The sequence below is a fragment of the Ranitomeya variabilis genome, chromosome 1, assembly GCF_051348905.1.
Source record: "Ranitomeya variabilis isolate aRanVar5 chromosome 1, aRanVar5.hap1, whole genome shotgun sequence".
NCBI lineage: Eukaryota > Metazoa > Chordata > Amphibia > Anura > Dendrobatidae > Ranitomeya > Ranitomeya variabilis.
This window is the reverse complement of record NC_135232.1, coordinates 1,122,378,374-1,122,394,696: the sequence shown is the minus strand read 5'-3', so window position 1 is coordinate 1,122,394,696 and position 16,323 is coordinate 1,122,378,374. Positions and strand designations below refer to the sequence as shown.

Genomic DNA, 16,323 nt, shown 5'->3' with positions numbered 1-16,323 from the left:
CTGACTGCTAAATCCAAGGATCAGCCGTTCCACTTAAAACCACCAGAGCAGAACTCACAAAAGTGCCACTTACAACCACCGGAGGGGGCCCAAGAGCGGAATTCACAACACCTACCCATCCCATTTCATTTTGTCACCAGGGGACATAACATCACTCACCTGAAATTTCAGGTGATTGAACATGACAGGGGGGGAAAAGCAGGATTGCGCTTCTTAAACACCGAGAAGCGTTTTGGATTCACACTTTGGAAACCCTTCATCCAAAAGGTCTAAATAGGGACTATGACCTAGCATCCCTTATATGAGGCCCCCTCCCCTCCTCCCGTTTTTCACATTACAGCCTCTCTGACATCTCGTATATATCTATACCGTTCTCCATTTGTAAATGTATTTCAGTCTCATTTTGCATTTTATTTGCCTTTATTTGCCTCCTATGGATATTGTAATGCCTGATATTCCATCTCTCAATCTATTGTCTCCAGCATATATATTTATTACATCAGCATGCATCTAATTTACTTCTTTTTCTCCTGCAGAGCCGCTTATATTGATGCAACAATTGCTCTGCTGGATTATGGGCACATCCGTCTCCCACTGGAACCACATCACTGGATTCTTTCACCCTCTTCCGTTGCACTCAGCATTCATACACTCTGCTTCCACATTCCACCAACACCTTAGTGCCTCCCCTCCCACTAGCATGTCACTGCAGTGTCTGCAATCCCTGATGAGCCGTATACTATGTACACTCCAGCAACAGATGACACGCACGGCCATACATCTTCCACTTCCGGTTTCACGGGACACGTCACTCTGAGATCGAGGGTACCATCCCCGGTCTATTTCAGACGTGCAGCTTTCTGCCCCTACAGATGAGCGGTGGATTTCGTGTCTGGGCCAGGAGCACACTCTAAGCACACAGCTACAAGGTATTTAACCTATTACTTACCAATGCGGCAGCCATCTCTTATCATGGCTTACTGCCAACCGCATATCCTGTTTGGCTATTGATTATGTCTTCACCGCATTGTTTTTACAGCGCATTGACTTTTAACGGCTTTAAAACCCAGATTACTGGTATGTATCCCCTATGCTAATCACATCACCTGCCACATACCTTTTAGTTACACGGGCTCATGACCATTTTTCTATGTCCCTAGCCCAGCACAAACACACAGCCTAATCCCCTTTGGGCTCTGTCCAATAAGCCCACAAGTAGGGTATGTCCTCTTCCTTCTTTTCTGTCCTCAGTCACACATGCCTTTATACTATTGTGGTCTATCCTGCATTTTTATACCCTTTTCTAAAAAATTATTTTCCATATGGCGTCATATCTCGGATCGACTTTGTTCCACATTGCATTGCATATTCACAATGTAAATGTATTTATTTGTTTTCTTACACTGTAGTAACTGATGAAGGTCCCGAATTTAGGGACCGAAACGTTTTGTTGGTACTACAAAATAAAACCTCTCACAAAGTATTAAGTTGAGTGCCAGGTTCTTCTATCTACAAAAAAATGTAAAGACGCCGGAGGGTGAGTTTGAGAGTAGATTCAGGGACCTCAAATTAGAAGCAGAACTCCAGCGGTAAAATAAAAAAATGCAGGAGTGGTGATTTAATTGATATGGAGAAAGAGCGTGAAAGGAGAGCAAGCAGCTGTTGCTTGCTTGATCAATGGTTGCTGCATTTCAATGTCACTATTAATTTTTTTCGCACCATTTAAATTAGACCATTACCAGTGATGAGCGAGTATACTCGTTGCTCAAATTTTCCTGAGCATGCTCTGGTGGTCTCCGAGTATTTGGAAGTGCTCGGAGATTTAGTTTTTGTTGATGCAGCTGCATGATTTACGGCTGCTAGCCAGCCTGAGTACATGTGGGAGTTGCCTGTTTGCTAGGGAATCTCCCCATGTTTTCAAGCTGTCTAGCAGCCGTAAATCATGCAGCTGCAGCAAGGAAAACGAAATCTCCGAGCAGTCACAGATACTCGGAGACCACCCAAGCGTGCTTGGTAAAACCCGATCAACGAGTATACTTGCTCATCACTATCTATTACCTCTGACAGTGACACAGTGATCAGTTTGAGTAAATAGAATTCAGCAATAGCCAGTAAGAGGATTTGGGTGAAATTGCAGGAAAGGTGCCACTCTAGTAGGTAAGCATCAAGTGTTTGTCTTTTTTGATGGGCACCAGAGAAAGTAACAAGAGGTTGACCAGTTGTGGACAACCATTTCATGAATGGTTTCAGAGATCTATAATTCTGAATAACTTGGTCACTCAGTTATTTGTGTAATCTTATACAAAACACAAATTTAAACCACCAGACACAGGTTGCAATGGCTAACTCTACATGGTTCTTACATGTTCTACCTAAGTTAACTTGTGATTTCACTCACGCTTTAAAAACATTTGGATAGTTTCGTAAAAGCCTAATTCACCTCATTTGAATGTTTAGGTATCTCAGAGAGTGAAATTAGATTGAGAGTCTCAGTAAGTACAATATATACGTGCAACTCTGCAGAATATATTGTCACCACATAGGCTACAGTAATGAATGCTCTATTTGTAAATTAAGGACCAGGAAGGAAAGCATTTGCATTTCTTGTACTCATCTGTTTTGCATAAACAAAGTTTTGGTTATTTCTTTGTCAATGTCTTCTAATTTCAGCAAATCGCCTTAGCAAGTTATTGCAGGATTTTACAAAGATGCCAGCCCTGCTGTACGCACTGTGTATCTTCTCCCTCTATATTCCAGGTAATGTGACATTCCGCACTGTCTGCTCTGCTGTACTGCAGTATGATGATCACATGGCTCCGTCCTGAGGGCTGTATGATCTGTGTATTAATCTGCTGTTTTTGTATCCATAGTCAGAAGTGGAGAGATTGTGATGACTCAGACTCCAGGTTATATCTCCACTTTCCCAGGAGAAACAGTCACCATCTCATGTACATCCAGTTCCAGCACTTATTATAAGGCTATTTCTAAATATGAAGTGAACTGGTACCAGATAAAAGAGGGACAGCCAAAGCTTCTCCTGTATTTCGCCACCACTCACCAGACAGGTTCAGTGGGACGGGATTAGGAAATGATTTCACTCTTTCAATAATGGGAGTAACGGAGGACGATGCAGCAGATTATTACTGTCAGAATGATTATGGGCATCCACTCACACAGTGATACAGAGCCGCACAAAAACCTCCTTCCTCTTTTATTTACACCTTGTCATTGACTTTTATATAAAAAAAAAGTTCATAGTTTTTGTCTTTGTCAGTAACTGCTCAGCTGCAACTTTCTCTTGGATTAAATAACTGTTTCTGTTTGGTGACGCCATGGACGATGCGGCCTGAATTACCAGAATAGACAGTTGTCTGAGTTAATGCAGAATTAAAAAAAGTGAAAATAAATATCTACATTTACAGTTTTTACTAAGCTGCATCATCCTCCATTACTGCCTTGATTTTAAGAGTGAAATAATTTCTAAATATGAAAACTATGGATTCTAAAAATGTGGAACAAATATAATTAAAATTATTGATTTTTCCATCTGACTATATAATTATCATTAACTTCAAGGACAGTGGTGGATACACTCCATAGCAAATGCCTTGTGGATCATCACAGTCTATCCTACCTCTGATGGTCAGTCAGGCTTTTCCCCTGTTGCAAATTTATTTTTTTGTTCATACAGTTGTGTACAAAAGTTTACACACCCAGGCATAATTTTTGCTTTCTTGCCTTTTTTTCATAGAATATGAACGATAACACCAAACATTTTTCTCCACTCATGGTTAGCGAAGCCATTTATTGCCAAGTTACTGAGTTTTCTCTTTTTAAATCATAATGACAGCCCAAAATGACCAAATGACCCTGATCAAAAGTTCAGTCCTGGTGATTTGGCCTGGTAGCATGCATTAAAGTTGACACTAATAGGATTGAATTGCTACTAAAGGTAACATCCTCACCTGTGACCTGTTTGCTTGTAATCAGTGTGTGTCCAGACAGACTCTTGGATATGAAAATGGGATGTACTTGGACATTCCAACATGATAACGATCCAAAACACATAGCCATTTTGTCCTGTCATTGGCTACAGCAGAACAAATTGAAGGTTCTGGAGTGGCCATCTCAGTCTCCTGACCTCAATACTATTGAGCCAATCTGGGGAGATCTCAAGCGTGCAATTCCAGCCAGACAGCCCAGGAATTTACAGGAACTGGAGGCTTTTTTGCCAGAAAAGTGGGCAGCTTTACCATCTGAGAAAATAAAGAACCTCAGTCACAACTAGCACAAAAGATATCAAGCTGTCATTGATGTTAGAGGGGGCAATGCATGGTATTAAGAAATGGGGTATGTGAACTTTTGATCTGGGTGATTTGGATGTTTTGGATCGTTATTATGATTTAAAATGAGAAAACACAGTAATTTGACAATAAATGGCTTCACCCAACCACTAACCATGAGTGGAGAAAAGGTTTCGGTGTTCTCATTCATATTCTCTGAAAAAAGGCCAAGAAAGCAAAAATTCTGCCAGGGTATGTAAACTTTTGAGCACAAATGTAAATCATATGAGTAAAATTACCCAAACTGCATTTCATTTGGGTTTTTCTCATTGACTATACTGTCCGATTTCTGAGCTATTGTAGAATTTAAAATAGATATCACTCATGTAATGTGAGAAGTGAAATCTTTGGCATTGTACTGTACCTACATTTTTCTGCCGTATCTGTGCATCATGAATTGTGGTATGCGTTAAAGGGGCCCACTGAGACTCTTTCGTCCAGGGCCCACAAAAACCTGGAGGTGGGCCTTTCTTATTCGACATGAAGATGAGACCATCTGATCGCTTGTTCTATATCAGAGACTGCTACAAATGTAGAGATTAGGCTGAGCATTGCTCAAACACTGCCTGATCATAGTAAGAATTGAGTGGCTGCACGGATACAGCAGCACAGACATCTCTATTTCTTACCTGCATTTATCCATTCCGGGATCCCAGACAGGTTCAGTGGGACGGGATCAGAAAATGATTTCTCTCTGGCAGTGAGCCCGCAGTGAGCTGTTTTGAACAGCTGACATGTGCCCGCAATAGCAGCGGGTGGAATCGCGATTCACCTGCCGCTATTAACTAGTTAAATGCCAATGTCAAACGCTGACAGCGGTATTTAACCGGCGCTTCCGGCCATCGGGCCGGAAATGAGACCATCGTTGACCCCCGTCACGTGATCGGGGGTCAGCGATGAGTCGGCATAACAACCAAAGGTTACCTTGAAAACTCTATGGTTGTTGATGCCAGATTGCTATGAGCGCCACCCTGTGGTTGGCGCTCATATCAATGCAGTAAATCTACTACATAGGAGCGATCTGAGCTTCGCTCCTATGTAGCAGAGCCAATCGAGTTGTGCCAGCTTCTAGCCTCCCATGGAGGCTATTGAAGCATGGTAAAAGTAAAAAAAAGTTTTAAAAAATATGAAAAAAAAATAAAAAAATAAAAGTTTAAATCACCCCCCTTTCGCCCCATTCAAAATAAAACAATAATAAAAAAAAAAATCAAACCTACACATGTTTGGTATCTCTGCGTTCAGAATCCCCAGATATATAAATAAAAAAAGGATTAATCTGGTCACTAAATGGCGTAGAAGGAAACAATTTGATACGCCAGAATTATGTTTTTTTTGGTCGCCGCTACATTGCATTAAACTGGAGATCAAAAGAACGTATCTGCACCAAAATGGTATAATTAAAAACTTTGGTTTGGCACGTAAAAAATAAGCCCTCACCAGACCCCATATCACGAAAAATGGAGATGCTATGGGTATCGGAAAATTATGCAATTTATTTATTTTTTTTAATGAAGTTTGGAATTTTTTTTAAGACTTAGATAAAAGAAAACCTACACATGTTTGGTGTCTATGAACTTGTATTGACCTGGAGAATCAAAATGGCAGGTCAGTTTTAGAATTTAGTGAACGTAGCAAAAAAGCCAAACAAAAAACTAGTGTGGGACTGCACTTTTTTGCAATTTCACCGCACTTGGAATTTTTTTCCTGTTTTCTAGTACACGACATGCTAAAACCAATGGTGTCTTTCAAAAGTACAACTTGTCCCGCAAAAAACAAGCCCTCACATGGCCATATTGACTGAAAAATAAAAATGTTATGGCTGCGTCTTGAAGGGGTTAATAAGCCATGACTAGTGTTGAGCGATACCTTCCGATATTTGAAAGTATCGGTATCGGATTGTATCGGCCGATATCCGAAAAATATCGGATATCGCCGATACCGATACCCGATACCAATACAAGTCAATGGGACACCAAGTATCGGAAGGTATCCTGATGGTTCCCAGGGTCTGAAGGAGAGGAAACTCTCCTTCAGGCACTGGGATCCATATTCATGTGTAAAATAAAGAATAAAAATAAAAAATAGGGATATACTCACCCTCTGACACGCCCTGGTTGTAACCGCTGCAACCGGCAGCCTCCGTTCCTAAGAATGAGCGAGTGAAGGACCTTCGATGACGTCGCGGCTTGTGATTGGTCGCGTGAGCGGTCACGTGAGCGGTTACGCGACCAGTCACAAGACCGCGATGTCATCGCAGGTCCTTCACTCGCTCATTCTGAGGAACGGAGGCTGCCGGTTGCAGTGGTTACAACCAGGGCGCGTCAGAGGGTGAGTATATCCCTATTTTTTATTTTTATTCTTTTTTTTACACGTGAATATGCATTCCGATCTGGATTCCCGATATCGCAAAAATATCGGAACTCGGTATCGGAATTCCAATACCGCAAATATCGGGCGATACCCGATACTTGCGGTATCGGAATGCTCAACACTAGCCATGACACATCGGTCAGGGGCCAGCAGCTGGGATGTCACTAATAATTCAGGCTCTCATTTCTGTACTTGTTTCAGTGTTTCTGATTCACTGTAATTCAGATCTGAATAAGAACTTCTAGATGCCTTCTTTACATGGACAAAATGTCCCCCTTGATCCATTCATATCTTTGCATCAACATAATAAAATAAGGAGATTTACCAGAGATGAGTTTGTCGTTTAGTACAGAAGATGGATTCACAAATCTATGTCCAGTTGCAGTTGTGAATTGTTCTCATTTTCAGGGCCCGATCTAAGAGGTGTGTAGCCCGGGGCCCATTTTGGAGGGAGGGCCATTTTTCAAGGTGTTGCAATATGTAATGCAAAAACACAAAATGAAACGAACGCAAGTTTATTTACAAAAATCATTTACTCAGAGTAATTCAGGTAAAATCATTCATTTTTTACAATCCAGACACTTTCCTTGATTTTCGTGCTGAAAAATCACTAATGATGTCACTTAAGTCCAATTCACGCAGTATATCTGACTCGATGCTCATGATAGCCAAATTTACAAGTCGTTCCTGCTTCATGAAAGTCCTTAATCGGTTTTCAACTAACTTGAGTTTTGAGAAGGAACGCTCACCACTGCAGTTTACCATCAAAATTAGATATATCCTTAGAGCTATCTCAATATTTGGGAAAGTGTCCTGCACACCCTTTTCCATGATAAGCTTGTACATGAAAAGTTCAGTGCTGATATCTTTTGGCTCTTCGTCTGTGAATGAATTGGCAAATGTTACAAACTGACACAGTTCATCAATAAATGTAATGTCCAAGTCATTATTATTATTATTATTATTATTTATTTATTTATATAGCACCATTGATTCTATGGTGCTGTACATGAGAAGGGGTTACATACAGGTTACAGATATCACTTACAGTAGACAAACTTACAATGACAGACTGATACAGAGGGGCGAGGACCCTGCCCTTGCGGGCTTACATTCTACAGGATTATGGGGAAGGAGACGGTAGGTTGGGGGTTGCAGGAGCTCTGGTGTTGGTGAGGCGGTAGCTTCGGTAGTGATGAGGAGGCAGCGAGGTCAGTGCAGGCTGTAGGCTTTCCTGAAGAGATGAGTTTTCAGGTTCCGTCTGAAGGATCCGACTGTGGTTGATAGTCAGACGTGTTGGGGCAGAGAGTTCCAGAGGATGGGGGATATTCGGGAGAAGTCTTGGAGGCGATTGGATGAGGAGCGAATAAGTGTGGAGGAGAGAAGGAGGTCTTGGGAGGACCGGAGATTACGTGAGGGAAGATATCGGGAGATTAGTTCAGAGATATATGGAGGAGACAGGTTATGGATGGCTTTGTAGGTCAGTATTAGTAATTTGAACTGGATAAGCTGAGGGAATGGGAGCCAGTGAAGAGATTTGCAGAGGGGGGAAGCGGAGGAGTACCGAGGAGAGAGATCGGGCAGCAGAGTTAAGGATGGACTGGAGAGGTGCAAGGGTGTTAGCAGGGAGGCCACAGAAAAGGATGTTGCAGTAGTCAAGGCGGGAGATGATGAGGGCATGCACAAGCATTTTAGTAGATTGAGGGTTGAGGAAAGGACAGATTCTGGAGATATTTTTGAGCTGGAGGCGACAGGAGGTGGAAAGAGCTTGGATGTGCGGTTTGAAGGACAGGGCAGAGTCGAAGGTTACTCCGAGGCAGCGGACTTCGGGTACGGGGTAAAGCATGATGTCGTTGATTGCGATAGATAGGTCAGGTAAGGAAGATTTGTGGGATGGAGGAAAGATGATGAGTTCAGATTTGTCCACATTGAGTTTGAGGAAGCGAGAGGAGAAGAAGGAGGATATGGCTGATAGGCACTCTGGGATTCTGGACAGCAGAGCGGTGACGTCTGGGCCAGAGAAGTAGATTTGAGTGTCATCAGCATAGAGGTGGTACTGGAATCCATGGGACTTTATGAGTTGTCCCAAGCCAAGTGTATAGATTGAGAAGAGTAGGGGTCCTAGAACAGAGCCTTGGGGGACTCCAACAGAGAGAGGGTGGGATGAGGAGGTAGTGTGGGAGTGGGAGACGCTGAATGTGAGGTTGGAAAGGTACGAGGCGATCCAGGATAGGGCGAGGTCTTTGATGCCAAAGGAGGAGAGGATCTGTAGTAGGAGGCAGTGGTCAACTGTGTCAAAAGCAGAGGACAGGTCTAGAAGGAGGAGTACAGAGTATTGTTCAGTAGCTTTGGCGGTAAGTAGGTCGTTAGTGATTTTGGTCAGGGCAGTCTCAGTTGAGTGATGGGGGCGGAAACCAGATTGTAGATTGTCGAACAACAAGTTAGATGAGAAATGGGAGGAGAGTTCAGCATGGACGTGCTGCTCCAGGAGTTTGGAAGCGAATGGGAGCAGCGATATTGGGCGATAGCTGGACATAGCAGTTGGATCGAGGGTTGGCTTTTTAAGGATAGGTGTGTTTGTGGCATGTTTGAACGCAGAGGGGAAGGTGCCAGAAGTTAGTGATAGGTTGAAGAGGTGGGTTAGGGATGGGATAAGTGTGGTGGTGAGGTTGGGGAGGAGGTGGGATGGGATGGGGTTGAGCGCACAGGTGGTGAGGTGCGATTTGGAGAGGAGACAATTAAGCCCCCCTTCAGTGATGTTGGATAGGGAGGTTATGGGGTTTGGGCATTGGTCTGGTATACAAAGGGGTTGCGGTGGTTGAACAATAAAGACTTGCCTTGTCTGGTCGATCTTATTTTTAAAGTGTGTGGCAAAGTCCTCAGCAGAGATGAGGGAGGTTGGAGGGGGCAGTGGGGGTGGAGGATGAAGTTAAAGGTTTTGAATAACTGGGGTTGTAGTTGGGGTTCAGTTGGGGTTGTAGTTGGGGTTCAAGTCATCTAAATAAGACCTGGCACGTTGCTCTGCTGCGGCCTTAACACTAGAAGTCCCAGAAATTTCGAGCTCCCCCTGAAGTCCTGAAAGAGGGTCAAATGACCCTTAGTCCAAACTGACAACTTTGATGGCTCCAATTAGCATCCTTTCATTTGTAAATGTGGCCATTGCCTGAGGAATTTGCACGGGGCAATTGTGTTAATCCACCTCAACAAAGGTCTTGTAAAGGTACCTTCACACTTAGCGACTTTGCAACGATAACGATAGCGATCCGTGACGTTGCAGCGTCCTGGATAGCGATATCGTTGTGTTTGACACGCAGCAGCAATCTGGATCCTGCTGTGATATCGCTGGTCGTTGCTGAAAGTTCAGAACTTTATTTGGTCGTCAGATCGGCGTGTATCGTTGTGTTTGACAGCAAAAGCAACGATGCCAGCGATGTTTTACAATGGTAACCAGGGTAAATATCGGGTTACTAAGTGCAGGGCCGCGCTTAGTAACCCGATATTTACCCTGGTTACCATTGTAAAAGTAAAAAAACAAACAGTACATACTCACCTTCTGATGTCTGTCACACTTCCACCGCCGTCCGCTTCCCGCACTGACTGTGAGTGCCGGCCGTAAAGTAAAAGCAGAGCACAGCGGTGATGTCACCGCTGTGCTGTGCTTTACGGCCGGAACTCAGTCAGTGTGGGAAGCAGACGGCGGGGACGTGTGACAGACACCAGAGTGTGAGTATGTACTGTTTGGTTTTTTATACATTTACAATGGTAACCAGGGTAAACATTGGGTTACTAAGCGCGGCCCTGCGCTTAGTAACCCGATGTTTACCCTGGTTACCCGGGGACTTCGGCATCGTTCGTCGCTAGAGAGCGGTCTGTGTGACAGCTCCCCAGCGACCACACAACGACTTACCAACGATCACGGCCAGGTCGTATCGCTGGTCGTGATCATTGGTAAATTGTTTAGTGTGACGGTACCTTAAGAGCGTGTAAAGAAAAGAATGTAAGCTTCTCCTGAGTGTGTCTGCCCACCCCCCAGCTGCATTGTTGTGCAGGGGATATACATAAGGTTGCTAACACCTTAGCAAATTTGCATGTGCAGCGCCCCAGAGTCCTGGTCGTTGCAGTACTGATGCTCTGCCGCTAAGGGGGGCTATGGTACGTCTGATGGCACTGAAGGAGTTCACCTGACCAGGTATCACAGACATCAATACACTTCACAGTCTGGCCTCCAGGGGGAGCTAAGGGTGCTATGTATTAGGCCACTCCTCACAATCTGGTAAAACTGGGGGTTAGATAGGAAGTTAGAGAGAAAGCTGACTGGGTTGGAACCAGGCAACATCCTGTGGCAGAGGGTGTTGCAGGGGGAGAATCAGGGGGGTCCCTGTCAGGGGTGGGATCCTGACAGAGGCCTAGCGAACAGAAGGAACGTTACGGGACCGCGCCTGCATGACATTGCGGCGGTACCCCAAGAAAGGACAAGAAGCGAGGTTTATTGTGCTGAGTGAGAAACGAGATCAATGCAACAAGGAGAATCACCAGTAGGAGTCATGCTGTAAGATGAGGCAACATCCTACTGAGGCGCGCAGCCGGTGGCCGGAAACGCCGAGGAAGTATTAAGCTCCAGGCCTTACTTCAAACATACGGCAGGACAGTCAGTTCTAGGTGGGCTGTCTCACCCAAAATCACCTAAGCAGACACAGGGGATAACATTTGGAGAGGGGCGACTCTAGGGTCCCGGAAGACCTCCGAGCCTACCCATCATACGGGTGCGTCTTAGCCATATCATCTGGGGGACGAAGCAGAGCATCACAATTGAGTTGTGAGGGAACTTCAGAAACAGACACAACAGTTGTGAGGACTATCCCGTAAGCTCAGCAGGGAAGGACTACAACACACAAGCGCTAGAAGGTAGGCACAGATTTCCACCTGCAAAGGGAACTCTGGAGGTGCCATCGGACCGGCCGGACTCAAGCAGCCCGGTTAACCGTCTTCTGGTCTGAGGATCCTGAAGCCTTCAGTAAAGAGGTAAAGAGACTGCAACCTGGTGTCCTCGTTATTGACCGCGACCTGCATCACACCACAACATCATCACTCTCCATTTTCACTGGACGCCCCTCAGCAGGGTCATGGACCGGGTCTAGCCACCGTGACAACCCCAGAGCAGAGACTCAGAGGCCCGGTACCGTGTACCCCTCGGCCCTGCGGCAGCGGGGGCGCTCCAACTTGGCATCACAAACAGGATCTACTTAAGCCTGAAGAAGCAGGTCATGTGTGCCTTGGAACTCTAAGTTATTGTCCTTGACTGTGACTTATTGCAAAGGCTGTGTATTGCCACTTGCCGCCAAAAGTTCCCGCCAAAACCGCCGCCATTACAGCGCTGAGGAGAGCGCAGGAGAAGAAGGGCGTGGAAGTGGGCGTCAACAAGCTGAAGAGCGTGAATGACAATGGCCGCCCAGTCTAAGTATTTCTGTACCTTGAGGACGTGTCCGTCAGCAGCCAAGATCCGCCTCCTGATTCTCAATGGGGGGCGGAGGCAATGAACGGAACCGCCCACGAAGAAGAGCGCGGGAAAAGGACCAGGAAGAAGAAGTCAGTGACATGGAGGACGCCATGGCCAGCCACCCGGAGCCGGAGCGTGGGGTAGGAGCAGAGGACTCCCCCAGCTACCCGGAGGGGCACCGTAACCAGGCCTCCACCGCTGATGCTGAATTCCTGCAGGCCGGAGTAAACGAGCTCAGCGACCAACTCCGGCAGGCACAGCTGAGCACTGAGGCCGGGTGGAAGAAGACCTTCATCTGGGGCCTCGCCAGATGCCTATTGGCAGCCTCATCTGGTCCAGAGCAGGGAAGAAGTCCCAGCGCTCCAAAGCCAGAAACCAAGGCCCTGCAACCAGCGTTCCAGACCCCAGCGGAGGCGGAGCAGACTGGCACCGGAGGGACCGCATTGGAAGCAGGTATGAAGGTCGACCCTGCCCTGATGACCGACACCACTCCAGCGAATGCTAGTGCCACAGCTGCTGACTTCGTTCCAGTGACTGATCTTGCAGCAGCTGCTACCTCTGCTGCAGCAAATGCCCATACTCAAGCTATGCAGACCTCCATCGCTGCGCATGACTTAACCGTACATGAAAGATGGATTAACGGCGTTTGTCCAGCACTGGGTGTAACCCTGGACCTCACTTTTCCCAGGCCAAGAAGGGTTAAGAGCCAGGTGCAGCCCTGGAAGCCGTCCAACTAAACCTCGGAAACCTGAAACTGTACATAGTTAACTGTTTGTCTTTCCATGTGTTTCTCTGCTGCTACAATCCGACTAGGGTTAACTCTTAAAGGGATCCCTTCGTTTACCCGGGATCCCTATTTTTGCCTTTTTGTTTTTGCGTTTGTATTCTAATTTTGCACACGTTCCCATGAACTGCTGAATCATGAACAATGCATGATTACAAACTCCTTGTAAATAGTTTGCACCCTCTTAAAGGTGCCCTCTACTGGTTTTACCAAGAAAAGGACTCTTTGTGAAGAAACTATTCCTGGAAACAGTACCAGAGCTGTTGTGATTTTGCTTTTTGCTCCCTCTAGTGGTCATTAGTGATTTGACTCTGGAGCGTCTGTCTTTTCCTATATCCTCACCTGGGAAGTTAGTTCAGGGGCGTTGCTATATAAGCTCCCTGGACCTTCAGTTCTATGCCTGGCATCGTTGAAATCAGAGCTAATCTGTTGTGCTCTTGTCCTCTGATCCTGGTTCCTGTTTTTCAAGCTAAGTCTGCTTCCTTGCTTTTTGCTTTTGTTTTTGTTTGGTATTTCTGTCCAGCTTGTTCCTATCTGTATCCTGACCTTTGCTGGAAGCTCTAGGGGGCTGGTGTTCTCCCCCCCGGACCGTTAGACGGTTCGGGGGTTCTTGAATCTCCAGCGTGGATTTTTATAGGGTTTTTGTTGACCAGATAAGTTATCTTGCTATATTCTGCTATTAGTAAGCTGGCCTCTCTTTGCTGAACCTGGTTCATTTCTGTGTTTGTCATTTCCTCTTACCTCACCGTTATTATTTGTGGGGGGCTTGTATCTTGCTTTGGGGTCTCTTTCTCTGGAGGCAAGAGAGGTCTTTGTTTTCTTCTCCTAGGGGTAGTTAGATTCTCCGGCTGGCGCGAGTCATCTAGCGATCACCGTAGGCATGATCCCCGGCTACTTCTAGTGTTGGCGTTAGGAGTAGCTATTTGGTCAACCCTTTTTTGGAAGTGCATCTGAACAGCAAGGTGGATTGCTGTTGAGAGGGGAAAGAGAGAAAAAAAAAAAAATCTATAAATCTTCAGCACAGCGAGTGTGAGCGAGCTGAGTGTGACCTGAGCGTAAGTGTGAACGGCGGTAAGTGTGTGACTTGTGATTCAGTGAAGAGGTATTTGGAAGGCCTTTAACAAATACCTGTGTGAATTTGTGTGAATTGCTGAATTGGGAGTAGCTATATTCACAAGGTGTTAACTTAGGGTGGGCGGTCATAATCAAGGGTTTATAAGGGGCAGCTGTTTGGGGCTCAAGCCCTTTTTGGAAGTGCATCTGAACAGCAAGGTGGATTGCTGTTGAGAGGGGAAAGAGAGAAAAAAAAAAAATCTATAAATCTTCAGCACAGCGAGTGTGAGCGAGCTGAGTGTGACCTGAGCGTAAGTGTGAACGGCGGTAAGTGTGTGACTTGTGATTCAGTGACTTTGGAATCAGGGAGTTTCCAAGGGAGGAATTGCTTCTGTTTTTTTTTTTTGGTTTAATTAATACTTTGTATTTATTTTTAATTAACGTTTCTGTGTGGTGCAATCCCCATTAGGAAATGTGCTCCACAATTGTTAATGCCATCCAGTGCACATCTTGCCACATGTATGCAGTCCTTGACCAGCCGGTCGAGGGTGCATACTGCTGTGCGAGATGTGAGCACATTGTGCATTTGGAAGCCCAGATTTTGGATCTAAATGTGCAGCTGGCAACACTGAGATCCATAGACAATATGGAGAGGAGTCTTCTGCTCACAGAGCAGACGCTCAATGGGATAGATGAGGAGGGGGATGGTAGGATGGAGCTGCAGGACAGTGTGGCAGTTAGCTGGGTGACAGATAGAAGGCGGGGTAGAGGGAAGAGTGCCAGGGAGGCTAGTCCTGATCTGGCACACCCCAATAAGTTTGCTAAGTTGGCAGATGAGGGGGGTGCCAGTACAGGGGTAGCACTACTGCAGCCAGGCATGTCCTCTGAAAGCCGGAGGAGTGACTGCTCCAGTAAGGAGGGAAATAGGAGAGCAGGGCAGGCCAGACAGGTGCTGGTAGTGGGGGACTCAATTATTAGGGGAACAGATAGGGCAATCTGTCACAAAGACAGGGATCGTCGGACGGTGTGCTGCCTACCTGGCGCTCGAGTCCGACACATCGCTGATCGGGTGGACAGATTACTGGGAGGGGCTGGTGAGGACCCAGCGGTCATGGTGCACATTGGCACAAATGACAAAGTTAGAGGTAGGTGGAAGGTCCTTAAAGATGATTTCAGGGAATTAGGCTGCAAGCTGAAAGCAAGGACCTCCAACGTGGTATTTTCCGAAATACTGCCTGTACCACGTGCCACGCCAGAGAGGCAACGGGAGATTAGGGAGGTTAATAAGTGGCTCAAGAATTGGTGTAGGAAGGAGGGGTTTGGGTTCCTGCAGAACTGGGCCGACTTCTCAGTGGGCTACAGGCTCTACGCTAGGGACGGGCTGCACCTCAATGGGGAAGGGGCAGCTGTGCTGGGGGAGAAAATGGTTAGAAGGTTGGAGGAGTGTTTAAACTAGGGATTGGGGGGGAGGGTATTCATTTTATAGGAGGGGAAGATAGTGCAGATAGAGAGCTGGGCACAAATAAGGAAGTTGGGGGTGGCGGTGGCATGGGGGGTGGGGTTAGAACAGTTAATAATTTAAGAAAGAATAGAGGTACAGAGAGTAACATCAAGTGCATGTATACTAATGCCAGAAGCCTCGCCAACAAAATGGACGAATTAGAACTAATGTTGTTGGAGCATAATTATGACATGGTGGGGATATCTGAGACGTGGCTGGATGAGAGCCATGACTGGGCTGTTAACTTGCAGGGCTATAGCCTGTTCAGAAATGACCGTACAGATAAGCGAGGGGGAGGGGTGTGTCTATATGTAAAATCTTCCTTAAAACCCATCCTGCGTGATAATATAGCTGAATTTAATGAAAATGTGGAGTCCCTGTGGGTGGAGATAAGAGGAGGGGGAGAAAATAATAAATTACTGATAGGGGTTTGTTATAAATCTCCAAAAATAATGGAAGCAATGGAGAATATCCTCGTAAAGCAAATAGATGAAGCTGCGACTCAAGGAGAAGTCATTATTATGGGGGACTTCAACTACCCTGAAATAGATTGGGGAACAGAAACCTGCAGTTCCAGCAAAGGTAATCGGTTTTTGACAACTATGAGAGACAATTACCTTTCACAGCTGGTTCAGGACCCAACAAGGAGGGGGGCACTGCTAGACCTAATATTAACCAACAGGCCAGACCGCATATCAAATATAAGGGTTGGGGGTCACTTGGGGACTAGTGATCATAAAATAATAAGTTTTCATGTAACCTTTAATAAGATGGG

General features: G+C 45.8%; 1 gene segment (V, D, J or C); it reads left to right on the top strand.

Moving 5' to 3' along the window:
- The first annotated feature begins 673 nt into the window (after positions 1-673).
- Positions 674-16,323, top strand: part of LOC143793365 (Ig kappa chain V-III region PC 4050-like) — a 32,167-nt gene continuing 16,517 nt past the window's right edge. The window contains 2 exon segments of the V gene segment in view: positions 674-929; positions 2,671-2,757. Of these exon segments, the coding sequence occupies positions 2,709-2,757 (49 nt within the window).